General features: G+C 35.4%; 1 protein-coding gene across 1 annotated transcript in view; it reads left to right on the forward strand.

Annotated features, from left to right (window-relative positions):
- ENPP3 (ectonucleotide pyrophosphatase/phosphodiesterase 3) overlaps positions 1-17,129 on the forward strand; it is an 88,314-nt gene extending 71,185 nt beyond the window's left edge. The window contains exons 21-25 of the mRNA XM_027551560.1: positions 5,046-5,181; positions 7,660-7,737; positions 8,370-8,502; positions 10,153-10,309; positions 16,793-17,129. Of these exons, the coding sequence (XP_027407361.1) occupies positions 5,046-5,181; positions 7,660-7,737; positions 8,370-8,502; positions 10,153-10,309; positions 16,793-16,963 (675 nt within the window). The 3' untranslated portion in view covers positions 16,964-17,129. The remainder of the gene's footprint in view (positions 1-5,045; positions 5,182-7,659; positions 7,738-8,369; positions 8,503-10,152; positions 10,310-16,792) is intronic.
- Positions 17,130-21,675: the final 4,546 nt, after the last annotated feature.

Consider the following 21,675-nt stretch of genomic DNA (forward strand, 5'->3'; position numbering starts at 1 on the left):
TAGGATCCAGAACAGGCAGTAAATTTCTGCCAATAAACAAGAGAATCACAAGCATTGTACTTAATAAATGGGCAAAAGATATGGACCAAGCAATTGAACTTCATTAATAATTAGGAAAAAATAAATAAAAGCAAAAATCAATCTGCCAAAAATTAACCCAAGCACTCATTCATGGCAGAAATGGTTTTATTTAAAGCATTCCCCAGGACCATACAGCTGCCCAGTAAATGTTTACTGAGTGAATACACTGGATAAATTAATCCCAACCATTATTTTTAAAGAGCTAAAGAGAAAGCAGTATTTCCAACCAGACTCCCAACCAGAAAGATAAATAATCAGGAAGCTATTTTTGTAGAGAAAATTGGTATTTTAGATACAAAGACTCTGATGACAAACCCCTACTATTACTGTTCTTGCTAAGGGTTCAGATATTCCATCTCTTTTTATGGAAAGGAAGCGATTGGTGGTATCCAGTTTATTTACTCTTCTTGTTCCAATTCAAGATTTTTGGAGAAAAATAAGCATATTTTCCCACAAATAATTAAGGCTTTATGTGTCCTCAACGCCAACTCTCCTGCTGACAATGGTTTAATTGTGGCCAGTGGTAGACAAGCACTCATGTTGTTTTCCAATATGGGCAAATATTTCACAAAGTTGCCTGAGTTCATATGTATGGTTAATGGTGACATCAATTTCTTAATAGGCACAGTGTTCATTTATTTGTGATTTTCATACAGTGAACATACTGTGAAGCATATTATGAAACAAATATGAAGTTATTCATTCCTTAAAATAATTTCTGTTGTTTTTGATTTTGAGAGGGGCAATATGTTCATGGCCAGTTTTATTAGTCAGTTTTCTTTTGAAAAATCTAGGTACCTGGGATTATGTGGTGGTAAGGAGAATGTTTATGTTTCTAATACTTTCCCCTGCTGTCTTGCATTCCTGAATTTATATGAGCTTTAGCGGAAACCAGAGGCAGAGAGATTTTAAGTGGGCTCAGACTAGGAGTTCAGTACAATTCTTTTTTTGTTATTGTTTTAAAACGAGCGTCTTTGTTACCCAAAGTTCCTGTCCTTTCACTGGTACCACAGAACTTCTTGTGTATTTCTCCCTCCATGTGACAGGATGGAATTCTAGCAATTTTCTGCTTTCTAATTCAGAAATTACTCTGTTAGTATGTTGTGGTTCAAGATAATTACATACAAGGATGTTTTGAGATTCACATAAAAAATGTTGTAAATCAGCTCTGTGTTTTAAAAATCAGACTTTAAATAAGCACTTTTTGGAGCGTGGACCCAATTGGCTTGTGTTTTTAAGTTTTATGGAGCTTTTGTTTTTCTGTGGCTTTGGTGGGTTTTCTAATTGTTATTATTATCTCAGAAGAGTTTTGGGGAAGTAGTTGTGATTTGAAATCAAGGTCCTAGAGCAATTGTTTCAAAACTGTTAAGGTTGCTCAGACTGTATAAGGATTTTGCTTCTGTGCTTCCTCAGTAGGAAGATGTAAAGTGTTTGTTTTTCTTTGTTGCTAGGTAGAAAATTTAAAATAATAGCAAGAATTACAATTATTATTTAGCATATAGAATTCAGAAATTGAATATGAAGTCAAAAGGCTTTTTTAGAGAAGAAAATCTAGCACAGTTTGAAAGATATCTTCCCCTGCCTATATATAGGGTAAAGGAGATATATATATATATATATATATATATATATATATATATACACACACACATATACATATATATATATATACATATACACACATACATGTGTATACATATGTATATATTTCCAATGATGGAATTTTTACAAAGCCTTTTTTGTTTCTAAAGCTTGTTAGCACTGATATTATAAATTGTGACCCAAATATGTTGTGAGTCTTTAAAAACTAGGGACATTGTTGTGTATTGCAAAAGATTTTTTTTGAACTGTAATAAGTATTTTTCCCTATAGAAAAAAAAAAAACAAGACCAGAAAAATAATTTTAAAATGTGTATAATTGTTATTCTTACCATAAAGCAAGACAGCAGTTCTTCCATCTTCCTAAAATATGTTTTAGCTTTGACATTCAGCCTACAGATAAGGAGAGTTTATAATTTCAATAAAAATAATTTTATCCCTTTTTAAGTTCTGCTTTGTATTCATGCCCGACTAGAAATGAAAGTATCTTACTTTCCTGTCTGTGTTCATCATCTACTTCCCTTGAAGAATTTTGAGAGCTAAAGAGTTCAGATTTCATCTCAGTGTCTGAGTTCTATTTATTGTTTTCCTGACTTTCTATCCTCTGACTTAAAAAAACTCTAAGGAACTCAGAAAAGGTGGCAGGATGAAACATCAACTCACAATATCCTGGGTGTCTATATGGTTTACTGGTTTAGCTGTAAGTCTCCCTGGTTCTCTCACTTTGTAACATCTTTTTTTTGACCATACCTAGTGGCATGCAGAACTTCCCTGACCAGAAATTGAACCTCTGCCCCCTGCAATGGAAGCATGAAGTCTTAACCATTGAACCACCAGGGAAGTCCCTACATCTTTATGTGCCCCTTTCTACCAAGTAAAGAAAACTGGTCATTCAGAATTGTTCATTATATGTTTTTGAAAGAATATGAACAAATGCTTTTAGCATTCTAGTATCCATCACCAGAAGGACAATGAAATAAATGGTGAGAGTGGATATACTGTATCTAAAACAAATACCTTCATATTTCTTAATCTGCTCCTTGTATTGGTGGTTATATCACTGAGGAGCTTCCTAATAAAGGAAGAAATATATTTGAGGCTTCATCTCAAATGTGCATCTCAAAATGTTTTTATTCTAAATAATATGCATAATTATGGAATAGCTTTAGAATTTTAGAAATATGTTTTCTTCAAAATTAATAAGATATTAGACTTCTAATGTTTTTATATGCTTCTCCCTTTCTTCTATCTCTTGTTTTTAATTCACTTTTTGAGAAATAGCTGCAATTTCATTTTCTAGAGCTTACTGAAAATTTTATTTCTGCTGTCATATTTTTAAATCCCAAGAGCTCTTTCTGTTATCTCTTTCCTTTTAAAATGCTTTCTGCTCTTTCTTTATGATAACATATATACACTCATCTATCTAAGAAGAGAGTTTTCTTCTACTCTCAGCATTGTCTGTTTTTCTTCTTGGTTTCTCTTCCCAACCCCATTGAATATATCTGATTGTCCTTGGCTGTCAGCTCACATTTTAATGGTGAGACACCAAGCTACAGGGCTGGGGCTTGCCAGCTGATAGGCTTCATTATAGATTAATTAGAAGGACCAGACATCTTGTTGGAGACTCTCAATTGTATCTAACTTTATTTTCAGGCTGGTTTGTTTTCCAAAGAAAGGACACTTCTAATCTGAATCAACATATACAGGGATGATGAGACTGGAGGGAATCTTACCGTTCAGTACATAGATTTTTAAATTTAATTCCATTGCTGTGTAGGTGTGCTTTGGCCTGGTTGTCCTTCTGGTTCAACCTCTCCAGTGAGCAAACATTCTGTCTGGCCTCTTTTACAGACTTTCAATCTATCCTCTTCTTTCCAAATTTACACACATCCCCTGTCGTTAGGAGACTCCCAAGCTCTACGCTTCTGGTGTTCTACAGTAAGAATCAGCTTCTTTGGGCTTTCCCCAACCACAGGCTCTTGGTTTTCAATGTTCACTGGTTTACCAAGTCAAGGTTACAGTAGTAAACAAATATGTTTCTTTAACTTCCTGTTTCTGAAAAGATTTTATCACCTCTTATGTGTCTTTATCATTACTGTTCTTTTAGTAGGATTTCAGAAGGAAGCAAAGATAAATGTTTGTGTACAATCGAGTTGAGAAATTACTCAGCTTCTGTATGGTTTTTTCCAACTGGAGTACTGCAGTATGTTCTCCACCTGTCCTTCCCCTCATCATCTCCTATCTGCTCTATATCTCATCTTGGGGATAGCACACAGTGTAACTTGCCTTTTCCTTTGTTAACTGATCTTGTGCATTTTATTTATTTCCCCCCAACTTTATTGAGATATAATTGACATATAACATTGTGTAAGTTTACAATGTGTACAATGTGATGATTTGATATATGCCTATATTATAAAATAATCACCACATATGTTTTAGAGGTAGTCGTGATTTAGTCACTGAGTTGTGTCCACCTCTTGCAACCCCCTCGTTAGACACCATAGCTAATTTTTGCTTTTAACACAATATAGTGAATAGAGGAAGAGCATTCTAATTTAATTTAATCTTCTCTTTTATAAATTGCAAAATAATTTTTTAAAAAATAAGTATGCAGTGGGCAATAGAGAGCTTATGAATAAAAATCTCTGAAAAATTTAAATGAATAGCAAAATGTTTATATACTCATAATTTTTTGCTAATAAAAATATGATTATATAATACTATATCACCTTAAGTACTTAGGTGGCACATTTAGAGGATACCTGCTAGTAAATAAATTATTGTGTTATTCTCTAAATAAAGTTGCAAAGAAAATTTAAAAAAATTCTTATATTTCATAATCAATAAAGCATAGCTACAAATTTATTAAAGTTCCCAATTAAGTAAATTCATACAACTATAGCTTCTTTAAGTTAATCTTAGGTTAACTAGAAGTTCTTGTTCAATTGAAGAATACTATTCTTAATTCTATCTATATTTTTAAAATAAATTGTTTATATTTATTTTAAATTTTTAATTGCAAGCACAATATAAATTACCACCTAAAAGTTAGATCCCAAAAAGGATTTGGATTTTTAGCAGTAGCTCTCATTACTTCTCTGTACTCAGTTCAGGTTTTATTCTGCAAATAATCCTTTCCAAAGTGTATTTGATTTGCCCTCCCTGTGTCCCTAACCAGAAGGGAACCACAGAAGAAAACATTGCTGAAGACATCCATTTCCATCGCTTGCGTAGACCTGATTCACTAAGAAAATAGGAAAAGGTTAAATGAAAAACATTCTAGGGAAGTTACAAACCATATAAGGGGATGGGTGAGCCACACGTGGGCGTCATTTTTTTTCTTCTCTTCTTTCTTTCAACAGGGAGACACATCGCCTCTTCCTCCCACTGTCTCAGACTGTCTGCGGGCTGATGTCAGGGTGGCTCCTTCTGAGAGCCAGAATTGTTCCTTCTCTTTAGCAGACAAGAATATCACCCACGGCTTCCTCTATCCTCCTGGTTTGTATAACTCTTTTTTAGAGCAGCAGCTTAGAAAGCCCTCATCAGCTGGATGTGGGCATGTGCCTTAAACATATGCTCCCCACCAAAACTACCTGCTTGGGCTAAACTAGCTGCCCAGGAGGCTTCCAGTGGTTGTGGGTCAGCCTGGAGCTATAATAAAAACTAATAAATTTTGCAGTGGGAACCACACATCAGCTCTGATCTGGCCCAGATGTTCAGAGAGTTCGGCAGGTTTAAGTTTAATTTTAAAACTGAAGTCTCTTTGGAGAAGGACACAAGCATCTATAAAAACAATTTTTTCTCCTGATGACTGGCCAAGCTAAGGCTTGCATGGAGAATGCAGCTGTGCGTATGAAGACAAATTAGCCTGGAATTTGGGCCTTTTGCTCACGCTGTATACCCAACAGCTTTAAACTGTGGATTAAGCAGCTGAATGAACTTGAAATATTTTTTCAGAAAGCTTTTCTCTTGGGAACATGCAAAAGCTAGTGTGATTTTTATAAAACTCAAATCTCTTCTCTGTTCAGCAAGGGTTGTCATTTCCTTAATTTACTCAAGAGATTTTCAACAATTTTAACTTCTGGGAAAGGGTTTTCTCCAGATATTTGGCTTCGGTTTTCTGGAAGCCATAACCAAAGAGGTTACTTTAGAGATTTATAATTCAGAGATTCTGAAGCTTACAGTGGAGGAGAAAAGGCTCAATGAAAGCAAGTATCACATTGATGTAAAATTCCTAGCAGAAGTAGGATAATAAACTGATGTATCTTACTACAATCTCTAGAGACAATTAGAGCTTCATCAAATGTATGTAAACCCTAGGACAAATCTTAAATAGTTGCAACATTTGATCAACAAAAATTTTTAAATTCAGCCTTAAAATAGTGTCTGTTAAGCCTTAAGATACTGGTTGATTTATAAATGTTTGCCTTGATAAGGAAATAAAATTAAAAGCTAAACAGCTTGTCTCAAAAAATATTAAGGCTAGAATGAAACTCCCTTCTAATTTTCCATTACAAATTCTGTTAGCAGTTCCATTCTGGGCAAATTCTTATTTTTCTCTGAAAAGAAGATAATGTTTATTGACTTTCCAACTTTCAGAGTTTAATTTAAAAAGTAGAAAAGTCATAGAGGATCTGAGGACTGTGAACAGCATGTGAAATCTTAAAGAAAAAAGCCAAAATCTCTTGCTTCTCTTTGCCTTTCGGTGCCCATATATTGGCCTTTCAATAGAGTATTAGTTAAGGTAGCCAAGTGCAGTTTAAATGTAAATAGTGTTATAAGAAACACTCATAGGCTTGCAGGAATTTAAATCCTCTCAATATTTCAGTGAGAGATGCTATGAGACAAATGAAGCACAGAGGGACATAGCATATTGCCCAAGTGGATCAGCTGTGGGCAGCAGAGCTGGGATTCCAACCCCAGGAGTCTGGGTCCAGAGTACACACACCCAGCACACACTCTGCTAGACGTCATGTCCGTGAGTCTTCAAAGCCAATCATTTGTGGTGCTGTCAGCAGTCTTCCTTGAGTTAAAACTCTCTTTCTTAAGAAAATTTTATTTTGGAATAGTTATTTATCACAGCATTATTATCTTATGTATATTCAATAATGATGCTTTCCTATCAGTATTATATTTGCTTTAGAAACTGGTGTAACAAATTATCCACAGACTCAATGGCTTAAAGCAACAGAGCTTTATTTATTCTTTCAAAGTTCTAGAGGCCAGAAGTCTGAAATCAGGGTGTCAACAGGGCCACATTCTCTTCCCGGGAGAGAATCTAGGGGAGGATCCTTCTTTAGGTCTTCCAGCATCTGGGGGCTCCAGGTGTTACTTGGCTTGGAGCTAAATCAGTCAGTCTCTGCCTCCATCTTCACATGGCCTTCTCCTCCAAATCTCTCCTCTTTTCAACCCTCCTTTTCTTTATAAGGATACCAGTCACTAAAGGGCTTCTCTGGTGGCTCAGCTGGTAAAGAATCTGGCTGCAAGGCAGCAGACCAGGGTTCAATCCTTGGGTCGGGAAGATCCCCTGGAGAAGGAAATGCAATCTACTCCAGTACTATTGCCTGGGGAATTCCATGGACAGAGGAGCCTGGTGGGCTACAATCCGTGGGTCCCAAAGAGTTGGGCACAAGTGAGCAACTAAAATGTTCACTTTCTTTGTAAATTCAGTATAATCTTATCTTGAAGCCTTAATTTAATTACATTTGTGAAGACACTATTTTCCTACCTATCACCTTCTGAGGTGATGGGACGATAGGACATGGACATATCTTCTTGAGGGTCACCAACTGTCTGCAAGGTATCAGATGCATAAGACTGCTTGAATTATGAATGACGTCTACCAGAGAGTGCTTTGTGACTCTGTGTTTTGTGTGTTAATAAAGTTACATTAATATGTAATAATAATAGGCCTATTATATAGAATGCTATATTTTCTTTTGTAGCTGGAGTTAACAAGATTTATTTGTTTTGCAGCAAATAATAGAACTTCCAATAGTCAATATGATGCTTTAATTACAAGTAATTTGGTCCCTATGTATGAAGCATTCAAAAGTAAGTATATACTTAGATTATTAATTTTAGTGACTCTTCGAACTCTTATGAACTAGACACATCCTTAACTGAAATTTGTTTCTGTTATTAGTCATTTTGTTCTTATGTTTTAGATATAGAAACAGGAAGGATATATAACTTATATTCTTTTCACAAAAGAATTAATTAAAAGAGATAATTACAAAATAAAACCTTAAAAAATTGTACACATTTGTATTTATATATATACAATCGTATGTAATAATGCAAATGTATTATTTCTATACAAAATAAAATTTTTCTAATACTCACCATAAGTAAATGAAATGTGTTCGTCCTGAGTCATAATTAAAAAAGCAGTATATACGTTCTGACTATTGTTTAATACTGTCTCCAAAGCAATTCAGCCCTAGGAAGTCCTTTGGAGACATATTTAACTATAATTTCAAGACTGCAACTATATCAACAACAAAACCTACCATGGATGTGGCTGTTTAGTTTTTCTGCTCAGACTGTTTGCAGAATTCCTCAATGACCACTGACAAGTATCGAAGTAGAATTGGATGCTATTTAAATGTACCTGTTTATAACAGAAAATATTTCCGTGTTCAATAAAGGTAGATATTTTAAGCACTTTATTCCTTTATTTTTAGCCATGTGGAATTACTTCCATAGTGTTCTTCTTGTAAAATATGCCATGGAAAGAAATGGAGTCAATGTGGTTAGTGGACCAGTATTTGATTATGATTATGATGGCCATTTTGATGCTCCAGATGAAATTGCAGAGTAAGTAATTTGAAACCAAATGGACATTTTGATTTAGCAATAGGGTATCATAAGGGGAAACCTAAATATTTTAAATTAAAACTCAGTATTCTATTATATAACATATTTATGTAGAGATATAATTATTGACTATTTTCAACTAGTCTATCAAAGACTTCACAAAATTTTATATGGTAAAGACTTAAACCAACAGGCAAAGAAAATAATGTCCAGGAAAGGTTTATCAAATTTTTTATTTGGAAAATTTCTAAACTAATGAGAAAGGAAAACAGTTTTGTCGCAGCTAAGGAAGTAGGGAATGCTCACTGTGCTATCAGAAAGTAGAGAACCAGTTAAGCAATAAATAAAAACAATCAAGAAGTGACTATTCAAAATATTGCCCAATAGTTCAAATAGTGGATGATTCATGAAAGTATCTCACAGGAGAGATTATAGGTGTCCTGTAGAAAACTAGTCCTGTTTATCTTTATAAACTTTATATTTACAACTATCTTTGTAAACTAAGCTGTATATTTCTGTACTAAACCTGGTCATATAGATTGCTAGGAATTACTCCTGAATCCAGGACACAGGAACAGGAGTTGAAGTGTCATCCATGATTTTTCTATTATCAAAATAGACTGTACTAAGCTATGGTAATGTCTAAGCCTAGACTATGTAAAGCAATGATCTCTACTTATACCTTCTGATAAGATAACATTTATGACCACTAATTAAGCTTGTCACCTTTTAAATTTTGTTTGCCTTGTCCTTATGTCAGTGTTTATTGATCCTGTCTTTCTCCATTTAATAATTCTAGCAAATGCTTTGATAGCACTTTACTCCATGCTAGGTATGCTTCTAAGCATTTACAGATACTTTATTTAATCTGAGAAAGATCCTCATGTTAGATTCCATTAGCTCCCATTTAGAAAAAGAAACTGAAGCACAGAGAGGTTAAGAAACTTGTGTAAGTTCCACAGCTAAGTAGTGAAGCCAGAACCCAGGCAGTCTAGCTCTGATTCTAAATCACAGTAACATAGTTATACCAGTTATACTGTACTTATACCAGTTCATTTTCCTTTTAGTGGACTCACACTAATAGCTTACCTTTATTTTGCACTTGAAACTTTTAAAGGCACTTTTATATTTATTATCTGAGACTAAAGGACTGTCAGATCAGCTGTATGAATTTATCCCTGTCTATGCTGTGAAAATGGTACCACAGGATCACCTCCGTGTTAAAGTTGAGGAAACTTAGAAAGTCATAGAATATTAGAGGATTAGTACACATCTAATGTCTAGTAGAAGTGTGCAGCTAGTCTTGGAATCCCAGATCCTTCATACCCAGCCCCTGCTCTATTAGGAAATGTCACTAGAAAGTATAAAGTCAACAAAACTAGGAGGCAGAATATCATGCTCTTGCTTTTCTTTGTGTTCTAATATTTTCCATGATAGAATGACCAAGCTTGGACTTCTGTAAATCTTGATTCTGGCTCAATAAGGCTTAAAAATGTGTGATAAGATTTTATATTTTCTATTTATTTACTTTCTTTAGCTATAATTTTACCTTGGTGTTTCTTAAAAAAAAAAATATATATATATATATAGACACATAATCTTCAGAAGCAAAAGTATAATAACATCAAATGTTTTCAATTATGCTTTTAGCTATGCAGTCAACACCAGTGTTCCCATCCCAACGCACTACTTCGTGGTGTTGACTAGTTGTAAAAACCAGAGCCAAACCCCTGATGCCTGCACTGGGTGGTTGGACGTCTTACCCTTTGTCATCCCTCATCGACCTACCAATGTGGAAAGTTGTCCCGTGAGTATGCCCCCAGAGAGGCCCTGGGCCCAGAGAAAATGATTCATCAGAGCTCACCTGGCCTTTCAGAAAGTGGTTCTGACTACCGTACATATTTTAGGTGTTTCCTAGGTTAGAGTTGTACTAAATGTGACCTCATTTTTGAACTTTCCCTTAGACTACTGATCTCTATGTAATTAACATTAATTTAAACATGAATATTTAAATATTAATGTAAACATTCATATGCTTACATGAACATGTGTTTATCTATGCTTGTCATATATATTTTGTTTAGATATATTTTACTCACATTCACTAATAAGGGAAGGGTTGTAGCTTATTAATCTTTTATTCTGAATGCATACCTTAAGGTTCTGTCCCAATGTTGGCACGAAATTAATGCTTCTCAAGTGACTATGTAAATATAAAAATCCCATCAACTTGAAACGTGAGGTCCAAAAATATATATATATATTATGTATTTATATACTTTTTCCTAAATATATACATATATTTACAAAATAAGTTGGTTCAAATGACATTCCTTGTTTAATATCATGTATTAGGCCACTTCAAAATCTTGTGGATCAAGGCAAATTACATGTAAATATTTACTTTGACTTCATATATGTTCTTCATAGAAAAAATATCCATCCTGGTAATTGGTCTTTACTGAAGTCATTCAACAAATATATTGAATACCTTGTAACTGCACAGTATCATGACAGATACGTTTTAGAATGCACCAGGGAGGAATATATTGTCTCTGCCCTCAAGGAGTTCATATATAACTTTGATATGTAAATTATATATGTAAATGAGATGCAGACACACTAATGGGTTACTTGATCATATAAGAATTATTTTAAAAATTAGAAAGTAAGAGACACTACAAAGTTAGGATTCATTGCCAAATACTGTTATATGTTTCAAATTTGAAACACATCTAGCTGGAATAATCAATAATGGTTACATAAACTGAGATGGAAGTAAGGCCCTAAAAGATGGGCATCATTTGAACAGAGTGAAAAGATTAGAAAGACTTTTCCATGGAGATAATGAAGGGAGGGACTTGGTAACTGCCTGGATGCAAGAGCCAAAGGAAAATGGAGAGTCAAAGCTGAATTCGAGATTTTAAATGTAGACAATTAGGAAAAAGGGAAGTTAGGAATGAGAACTATTTTGGCAGGTAGGTAGGATAATTAAGAGTAGGCACATCTGATTTGTAGAAATGGGCGTTCACATGGAAAATCCCATGGGCTATTACGGATGGATTAAAGCTTAAATTCTAAGCCAGGTTGAGATTCCTCTCTATTCTTTCAGGTATTGAGCACGTTAACTGCCCTCACCATGCTGTGTACTCTGGGCAATACACAAAAAAATCAGACATGAATTATAGCAAAAAAAAAAAAAAAAAGGCTCATAGTCTAGCACTGAGAAGCCTAGTCAAACAGAGAAAAGAAAAGTAAGTGGCACAAAGAGGGACAGGTAAAATTGTTGTAGGATCTCAAAGGAAAAATACTTTCTGGTAAGGAAAGCAACATTCTAGTTGAGTCTTGAAGATAGGATTTGAACTTGAGTGTTTGATGGTTGCTTTCACTGACTAGAAATGGAGGGCAAAGGTCAGAGGCTAAGCAATGGATCACTCACAGTCCTAGAACCATGAAGAGTTTCCAAACAAGAAGCTATCAGGAGATGTTGTATAGTTGAAACTCTTCCTATTTGTCTTGTCAGAAGTTTATTTAGTTGAGACAAGGGGAAGCTGCTATTATGCACTTCCTCTTCTAGTGGCAGACTTTGGTGACTGATACTCTTGGTGTGATACTCTTTTCCACTCAATCAGGAATAAATAGTTCTTTATCATAGAGGTTCCAGGTAGCCACTCATAATGGGTGTGCAAAGAAGAAATTATTTGCTATCCCTGATTTAGGCCCTTATTACCTTCTATTAGGACCTTTTGAAAATGAATTTTAAGTAGTTTCATTGTCTCCTGTCCTTTTCACCTTTACCTCTGTATACTACGACCAAGTTCCTCATCTTAAAATTTAGCTTTTCATTACGAGTATTTTCTCATCCGCAAACTTTGCTTATCTATCTACCCTGAATAAAAGTACTGTACAAAAACAGCAAAAATCCCTCAGCCTGTACTTAAGGCTTTTCCCAATTTACCCTCAGTTGACTTTGCAGACCCAAGTTCCAGGCCAACTGAAGTTCTTGAAATTACTTGACCAGCGCTCAGGTTTCCCTACCTCCATGTCCTTGCTCATGAGCTTCTCTCTTCTAGAATGCCTTTCTTCGCTATCTGCTAAAAATTCCACCTACACTTCAAGGTGAAGCACAAATGGTACAAAGCTTTTCCTGTGCATCCACAGGGGAGACGGTCTCAAAATTAATAAGGCATCATTTCTATTGACTAAGACATGAAGACCATTAAGCGGGACATATTCCAAGATTTTAAAGAATTGACAGGATAGTAATCAGGGCATGAGGTTGGATAAACAGAACTATGAGACGTAATATGATGAATATGAAACAAGCTATGATTATAAGAGAGGCTGTGACATTGATACATGTGACTGTCAATTTGATATGAAGGAGGGAAGAGACAGGACGATAAAGTCAGGTAACTGAAAATTTAGGTGTGACTGGCCAAGAAATACAGAAAATGATCAGTTGTTTTGTGAGGGATAAATTTGTTGTTTGTGGTCCTTCAATCGAGAAACTAGTTGAATACCTAAGAGGCTACAGTAGAGAATAGAATGCCAATGCCTGGGTTTTGGAGTTGAATATCTGAGTTCATTTACTGATTTGGCCTCTTTGGGGAAACAGCTGAGTGTCACTTTCCTCAAATGTATGAAACAATTCACCCCCTAATGAAGTTGTTGTGAAAATTAAATATTTCATATAGACTCCTAAAAATTCTCAATAAACAGTAAGCAAATGGGGGTCATTATAAATAAATCACATTTCATGAAGGACTTACATTGTAAAGTCAATATAAAGTGAAATCTTGTATACAGATAAAATCACATAGAATCAAATCACCAAGAAAGTAGAGTACCTACACAAGCTATACCTTGGAAAGAAAGTTAAAGTGTTAGTCACTCAGTTATGTCTGACTGTTTGTAACCCCATAGACTGTTGCCCACCAGGTTCATCTGTCCATGGAATTCTCCAGGCAAGAATACTGGAGTGGGTTGCCATTCTCTTCTCCAGAGGATCTTCCTGACCCAGGGATAGAACCTGGGTCTCCTGAATTGCAGAGAGATTCTTTACTGTTTGAGTGATGTAGAATTCGCCAACACTTCTACTAGTATTAGAACAAGTAATTGTGCTTTAATTGTGCAATTGTGAAATAGCTTGCTTTAAGGGTCATACTATATGAAAATTCTGCATTTTAAAATATTCTAATCACTGAGTCTGTGGAGGTACTCACACTGCAAGAGGTTTGAGGCAACTGACACCATTTGTAGAAATGGTAGAGTCACAATTCCACCTCACACTTGATGTAGAGAACTTGATTCTTATTTCTTTTCTTCCTTTGTTTTTCCGTCATTTCTTCCCTCTTCCTTCTTTTTCTTTTTCCCCTTAACTTTGTATTATTAAATTCCTGTCAGATAAATGAGAATGTTGCTGTAAGTCCACGTGACTATCTGTGTTTTAACTTAGTATATGTTGGAAATGTAATTGTGTGTGTGCTTAGTAGTTCACGCATGTCCAGCTCTTCACAATCCTGTGGACTGTAGCCTGCCAGGCTTCTCTGTCCATGGACTTCTCCAGGCCAAATACTGGAGTGGGTTGCCATTCTCTTCTCTCGGGGATCTTTCTGACCCAGGGATCGAACCAAGGTCTCCTGCATTGTAGGCAGATTTTTTACCATCTGAGCTACCAGGGAAGCCTGGAAATGTAATCGGGGGTATACAATTGTACTGTAAATAGAATTGGGGATAAGACAATACAGGTATGGAACTTAGAGGAGATCAGAATTATAGAGATAGATTTTGTATTAAATCACAGGAGTGAAAGGAAATTGCCAAATAGAAGGAAGTAGAGAGAGGAGGCCCAAAGATCAGATGTCTGTTCTTCCAGGAGGGCAAACAACTGAAGTAAGCTGAGGAAACAGAAGGCGTCATTGAATAAGGGAGCGAGCTATGAAAGATAAAGAAGGGACTTTCAGAACAGCTAAGCGAAAGGGCTACAAAAATTCCAGTAAATTAGGTCATCCTCATGTAGATGGTTTCATTAGTGTGATGCCAGCAATGACCAGACTATAAGTGAATAAGGAAGCAGTTAGGGGAGAAAAACACTGAAACTGATATCACCTCAAAAAACTTACAAATTAAGTTTTATTTGGGGTGTATACAATATTTCTATTTATGTAATAGGTGTAATACATACAGATTAATAAATGGATTATATAAATGATCAAAAGCATATATTTAAATATGGTTCATAGAAACTCAATATACACAGGCTTCTATTCCTTTGGGATGCATTGGTACAGCTAGAGCAGTTGTCTATAGCTGAATTCTGTTCAGATTGGTTGGTGCTGGTCAACTATCTGATATGAAATAGCTTGAGTATTACCCCTGCCTAGATATAATTAGGTTGTTCTTTAAGATCATTTCTTTGCAGTTTTACAAAAGATTGTCACGTGTTCACTAAACATTCAGTTAGATGGATACCAAATAAGCCAGGAGAAAATAGAACAATAAAAGCCAAATGGGAGAAAACTTTATGGGAAAAGTGATCAAAACCATTCAATGTCGCTAAAATGTGAGAAAGTGAAATGAAATTCGTTCAGTCATGTCTGACTCTTTGCCACCCCATGGATTATACAGTCCATGAATTCTCCAGGCCAGAATACTGGACTGGGTAGCCTTTCGCTTCTCCAGGGGATCTTCTTGATCTAGGAATCGAACCAGGGTCTCCTGCATTACAGGCAGATTCTTTACAAATTGAGCTATGGGGGAAGCCCTAAAGAGTGAAGGCAGGAAGAAAAGACTGAATTTGATTCCCATTAGAAATATAAGTTAAAATTAGCACATCACATAATTATTTAACAAACAATAACTCATCTCATGAATCTTACCTGGAAAAATACTTTAGAGTTTTGAAACAGTGATTTCCTCTTATACTTCCTCTGGCTCAAATAGTAGCTGCCTATTTTAAACTTGCATATTTAAAAAACAAGTGAACAAGTATGCTAAAGTTAATTGAAAGTTATCCATGCAGACTCATCTAATTAGCGAACCTGTAAACTTTCTTACTTTAAAAAATAGCTAGAAATTTAGCAACTTCATATGACTGTCAGCAAAGTCAAAAATAAAGAATAAGGAATTTCATAGCAATCCATGGCTCCAAATTATTGAACTAACCCATATATATATATATATATATATATATATGTACAGTATTTATGGTAAAATTTTTTTACTATGCTATTTATAATTTTTTCAATATGCTATTTTTTATATTTAGTTAAAAACCTACTGAAAGTCAAATGGCCAAGAAATATCTGAAAAGACACTCAATAATACTCAGAGTAATAAACTTTAAATATGGATAAAGCACTATTTTGCAACATGGTTTGGCAAGGATATGCAGAAATGGGGATTATCCTCCCCTGTCAGTGGAAGTGTAAATTGTTATATGCACTTTGAGGAGTGTTCAGTTCAGTTCAGTTTAGTCGCTCAGTCGTGTCCGACTCTTTGAGGAGTGCTAGGTTTACTGTTTAGTAAAATTAAAGTTGCATATACTCTATGACCCAGCAATTTCATTTATATATCCTAGAAACTCATGTTCTTAAACATAGAAGACATGTGCCAATTTATTCATGACACTATTATTTATAATGCCAAAAATACTATCAATATGTCAATGAAAATATTAACTGAGCTGCCACAAACCATAGCTAAAAATAGATGATTTAACTAGATTTAGATATTTCACTATGAATAGATTACAAACATAAAATTGAATGAAAAAATATAGAATCTCATTTATATCATTTATATAAGTTTGAAAACATAAATCAATGCTATATATTTTATATTGATGTTCAGTAAAAGTTAAAAAAACACAGACTGGATTCACATTGACTCATGACAATGATTTCCTCTGAGTAAGACTTGACTTCATCTTTAATGTTTCATTTCTTTAAAAAAGTTATATCTGAAGTAAATATAAAAGTGGTTCTACTTTACGGCAGTCTGTATTTGCTATTGTATAGTTTGTACTTTCATTTTTCTTTTTATGTTAACATACACCAAAATTTAGCTCTATCAAATTAAGATTTAAGGCAATAAAAACCATAATAACAAATATCGAATCAATGAGTTGGACATTTTAAGCTAATATAATGCATGTCAATATACCTCAGAAAAAAACAAGCAAACAAAAAAACCACAGGAAAAAGGGACAACTTCTAAGTAATAAAAGAATTTTCTGTTAATGAAAATCCATGCTCCAGGGAAATAATCTTTCGCTTTTCTGTTTCAGGAAAATAAATCAGAATCTCTTTGGGTTGAAGAAAGATTCAATGTACATACCGCCCGCGTGCGTGATGTGGAACTTCTTACTGGACTTGACTTTTATCAGGAAAAAGCACAGCCTGTCTCTGAAATTTTGCAACTAAAGACGTATTTGCCCGTATTTGAAACTGTTATTTAACTTAATATATAAAACAACTTGGGCAAATTGTGAATGATTTTTTTCCCGTTGAAGACCATAAAACAAAATGTTCCATTTTCCTTAACTCTACTAAAAGCTGTATTGTGTAATTTTAATTATTCCTGTCTCTTTTTCATTTCTATAAAAATATAATGTTTTAAAGTTACACAGTTTGCACACACTGTGCTACATTATTCCTTCCTTATTATCTCATTTATAATCCTTGGCTATCTTTTTCTTCCCAACATTATCTAAATAGAAAGCAGAGTACGAGAAGTAGGTCTCACTTTCGAACCAAATCAATTCTACATCAGTTTTGTTATAAAACTTTTTACACTTAGCAATCAGGCAGTATGTATTAAAATAAAAAAATACACATTGCCTTCATTCAATAATTTCATTTGTAAAAGTGGTGCCAACAGATATGCTTTGCACAAATGCATGAAAGTATCATCTTTTACGAAGACCAAGTGGTAGTGATGGTTAAGTTGTTAAGTCATGTCCAACTCTTGTGACCTCATGGACAGTAGCCCTCCTGGCTCCTATGTCCATGAGATTTCCCAAGCAAAAATACTGGAGTGGCTTGCCATTTCCTTCTCCATACAAAGACCAGAAAATAACCTAAAAGTCTTGTTGAGCAAATTATGTTCATGCATGCTAAGTTGCTTCAGTTGTGTCTGACTGTTTGTGACACTATAGACTAGCCCATCAGGCTCCTCTGTCCATGGGATTCTCCAGGCATGAATACTGGAATGGGTTGCCATTTGCTACTCCAGGGGATCTTCCCAACCCAGGGAGTGAACTCGCATCTCATGTTTCCTGCATTGACAGGCGAGTTCTTTATTTTACCATTAGCACCATGTGAGCTAATGGTAAGCCCAGGTGAGCAAATTATGGAGTTTATTTAAACAAACAATGGAATGTGATTCCACTGCTATAAACAAAGAAGTTGGTCTATATATTGATGACGGTATGACTGTTGTTAAATGAAGAGCAAAGAGTGGTAGAATAGTAATGTATAGTATGCTATCATTTTTAAGGGACTGGCAAAACTCTTTAAGTGAAAGTGTTAGTCTCTTGGTTGTGTCCAACTCTTTGCGATCCCATGGACTATAGCCCACCAGGCTCCTCTGTCCATGGGATTCTTCAGGCAAGAATACTGGAGTGGGTTGCCATTTCCTTCTCCAGGGGATCTCCCCAACCCAGGGGTTGAACTTGTGTCTCCTGCATTGCAGGCAGATTCTTTACCGTCTAAGCCAATCTCTTTAAGAGCTGGATAATAAAAGTTTTTAGGCCATACAGAATGTTGCAACTACTCAACTCTATTAATACATCAAGGAAGTGGTCATAGATGATACATAAAAGGAATTGGAGTCACTGTGTTTCACTAAAACTTTATTTACAAAAACAGATGGGGGCTAGAGTTGGTCCATGGACTGCAATTTGTCAACCCTTGATTTATGTCTTAAGCCAGGGTGGCACAAATTAATACTGAGAGATGGAGATAAAATTTTTATTTTGTGCCCTTTGACATTGCCAAAAATTAAAAAAAAAAAACTTACTTTATACATATGTATGTCTTTAATTTTTCAAAATGTGATTTTTAAAAATTTATTTGTTTTTCATTGAAGGGGATAATTACTTTACAGAATTTTGCTGTTAAATGTGATTATTAAGCAAAGAGATCCCAGTATTCATTTGGTAAGTAATAGTATTGGTCAGATTTTAAGATTTGCAGACTGGCAATGTTCCAGACTCATTTCTGATATATATACACCAGTTCATCCAGGGGACACAGGCTTTGTTGGTGACAAAAAAATCTTGTGGCCTGAGCTTCAAAAAATCAGACTATTACTATTATGACTTCAACTGAATTAATTATAGCTAAAAGTTAAATGTTAGCTTAGGATCATTGGATTTTTATTAACACCACATAAAGAGTTGGATTTAAAATGTACAATATAGAGAGGCTGAAAGACAAGACAAAAAGATGGAAATTATTCCAGCTAAGTGTCAGTCAAAAATGTTGATGCCCTGTATATACACAGAATTCCTCCAATCAGTGGTCCCCTGCCCCACCGTGGCCTGTAAACCAGATAAGACCACCTGGAATTTAGACCCCACTTTGCGGCAAGACAAGTGAAGGATAGTTTAGTGCTGAACTGCATTTAAACTCTGGATGCCCTCATTACTTCTGAATTTCTCTTAAAGTAACCAAATTGTTTTCGGTATCAGATTAAATGGGTACTCAACACAGAAATAAAAATTTCACAAAGAGAAACAAAATCACATATTTTTGCACAGAGATTGTGTAATGTACTTTTTTTGGTATCATTATATCATTAAAAAGATACATGTATGTGTAAAATCATTCTGACAGAAAGACAATGAGTTAACAATTTATGGAATTACAGGATATTTACAATTGCTAATTTATAACTTTCAGTGTGTAGTCTAGTTTTTCTAATGAACTTGTTTGTAATGCAACAGTTAGTTGCATTAAAAGAAATATTTATTTAGAAAGAATTTGAAAGACACAGAAAGGTTGTAAGAATAGCATAAAGAACTCTGTATAACCTCCACCCATCTTTACTAATTGTTAATATTCTCACTATGTATATTTATGGATAGCTTTAATTTTTCCCCTGAACTTTCTGAGAGTATATTGGAGTATCATGCCCATTTATGCAGCAAAAGTTCAGGGTTTATCTCCTAAGATCAAGGACATTCGTACAACCACAGTCAGGAAGTTTAATGATGATACAATATCATTTTTTAATTTCCAGATCAAATCTAGTTTTTTTCTCATCTTCAGTTATGTCCTTTAAAGTATTTTATTTTCTGTGACCGCACCCTTCCCCCCACCCCAAACAGAATCATGCATTGCATTAAGTTTTCTTTCCTCTTTGGTACAACATTTCCTCAGCCCCTACCAAGTAATGTTAACATTTTGGAGAGTTGATTTATTTTGTAGGCTGCTCCTCAATTTGGGTTTGTCTATATTTCCTCATAATGTTTTGTATTTTTGGCAAATGCTACATCAGTGGTGGGCTTCCCTGGTAGCTCAACTGCAGGTAAAGAATCTGCCTGCAATGTGGGAGACCTGGGTCTGGGTTCGATCCCTGGATTGGGACAGTCCCCTGGAAAAGGGAATGGCTACCCACTCTAGTATTCTGGCCTGGAGATTCCATGGACTGTATGGAGTCACAGAGAGTTGGACACGACTGAGTGACTTTCACTTTTTTTACCTCAGTGATAGCGTGCTCAGTGCTTCATTTCTGGGAGCACAAGATGTTCAACTTTGCCATTACTGCTCAGGCCAAATTTGGTCCTGTGGTTACGTTGGTGATCACTAGGTTTTCCTTCTGCAAAGAGAGTGTTTACTCTTTGTAAATTGGGAGTTATTTGTGGTGAGATAGTTGAGAACCAGAAGTATCCTGTTTCTCATTAAATTTTTACCTGTCTTTAGTATCCAATAATTATTCTTCCTTGATTCAGTTTTTACTATGACAGTTCCAAAGGGTGATTTTAAAAACTGCCATTATTCAACCTATATTTATTGGCTTTCATGACCCAAATAATCACGATGGTGTGATCATTCACCTAGAGCCAGACATCCTAGAATGTGAAGTCAAGTGGGCCTTAGAAAGCATCACTACGAACAAAGCTAGTGGAGGTGATGGAATTCCAGTTGAGCTATTCCAAATCCTGAAAGATGATGCTGTGAAAGTGCTACACTCAATATGCCAGCAAATTTGGAAAACTCAGCAGTGGCCACAGGACTGGAAAAGGTCCATTTTCATTCCAATCCCAAAGAAAGGCAATGCCAAAGAATGCTCAGACTACGGCACAATTGCACTCATCTCACACGCTAGTAAAGTAATGCTCAAATTCTCCAAGCCAGGCTTCAGAAATACGTGAACCGTGAACTTCCAGATGTTCAAGCTGGTTTTAGAAAAGGCAGAGGAACCAGAGATCAAATTGCCAACATCCGCTGGATCATGGAAAAAGCAAGAGAGTTTCAGAAAAACATCTATTTCTGCTTTATTGACTATGCCAAAGCCTTTGTGTGGATCACAATAGACTGTGGAAAATTCTTCAAGAGATGGGAATACCAGACCACCTGATCTGCCTCTTGAGAAATTTGTATGCAGGTCAGGAAGCAACAGTTAGAACTGGACATGGAACAACAGACTGGTTACAAATAGGAAAAGGAGTACATCAAGCCTGTATATTGTCACCCTGCTTATTTAACTTCTATGCAGAGTACATCATGAGAAACGCTGGACTGGAAGAAACACAAGCTGGAATCAAGATTGCCGGGAGAAATATCAATAACCTCAGATATGCAGATGACACCACCCTTATGGCAGAAGGTGAAGAGGAACTCAAAAGCCTCTTGATGAAGGTAAAAGTGTAGAGTGAAAAAGTTGGCCTAAAGCTCAACATTCAGAAAACGAAGATCACGGCATCTGGTCCCATCACTTCATGGGAAATAGATGGGGAAACGGTGGAAACAGTGTCAGACTTTATTTTTCTGGGCTCCCAAATCAGTGCAGATGGTGACTGCAGCCATGAAATTAAAAGACGCTCACTCCTTGGAAGGAAAGTTATGACCAACCTAGATAGCATATTCAAAAGCAGAGACATTACTTTGCCAACAAAGGTCCATCTAGTCAAGGCTATGGTTTTTCCTGTGGTCATGTATGGAT

The sequence above is a fragment of the Bos indicus x Bos taurus genome, chromosome 9 (assembly GCF_003369695.1).
Source record: "Bos indicus x Bos taurus breed Angus x Brahman F1 hybrid chromosome 9, Bos_hybrid_MaternalHap_v2.0, whole genome shotgun sequence".
In the NCBI taxonomy this organism is placed as follows: domain Eukaryota; kingdom Metazoa; phylum Chordata; class Mammalia; order Artiodactyla; family Bovidae; genus Bos; species Bos indicus x Bos taurus.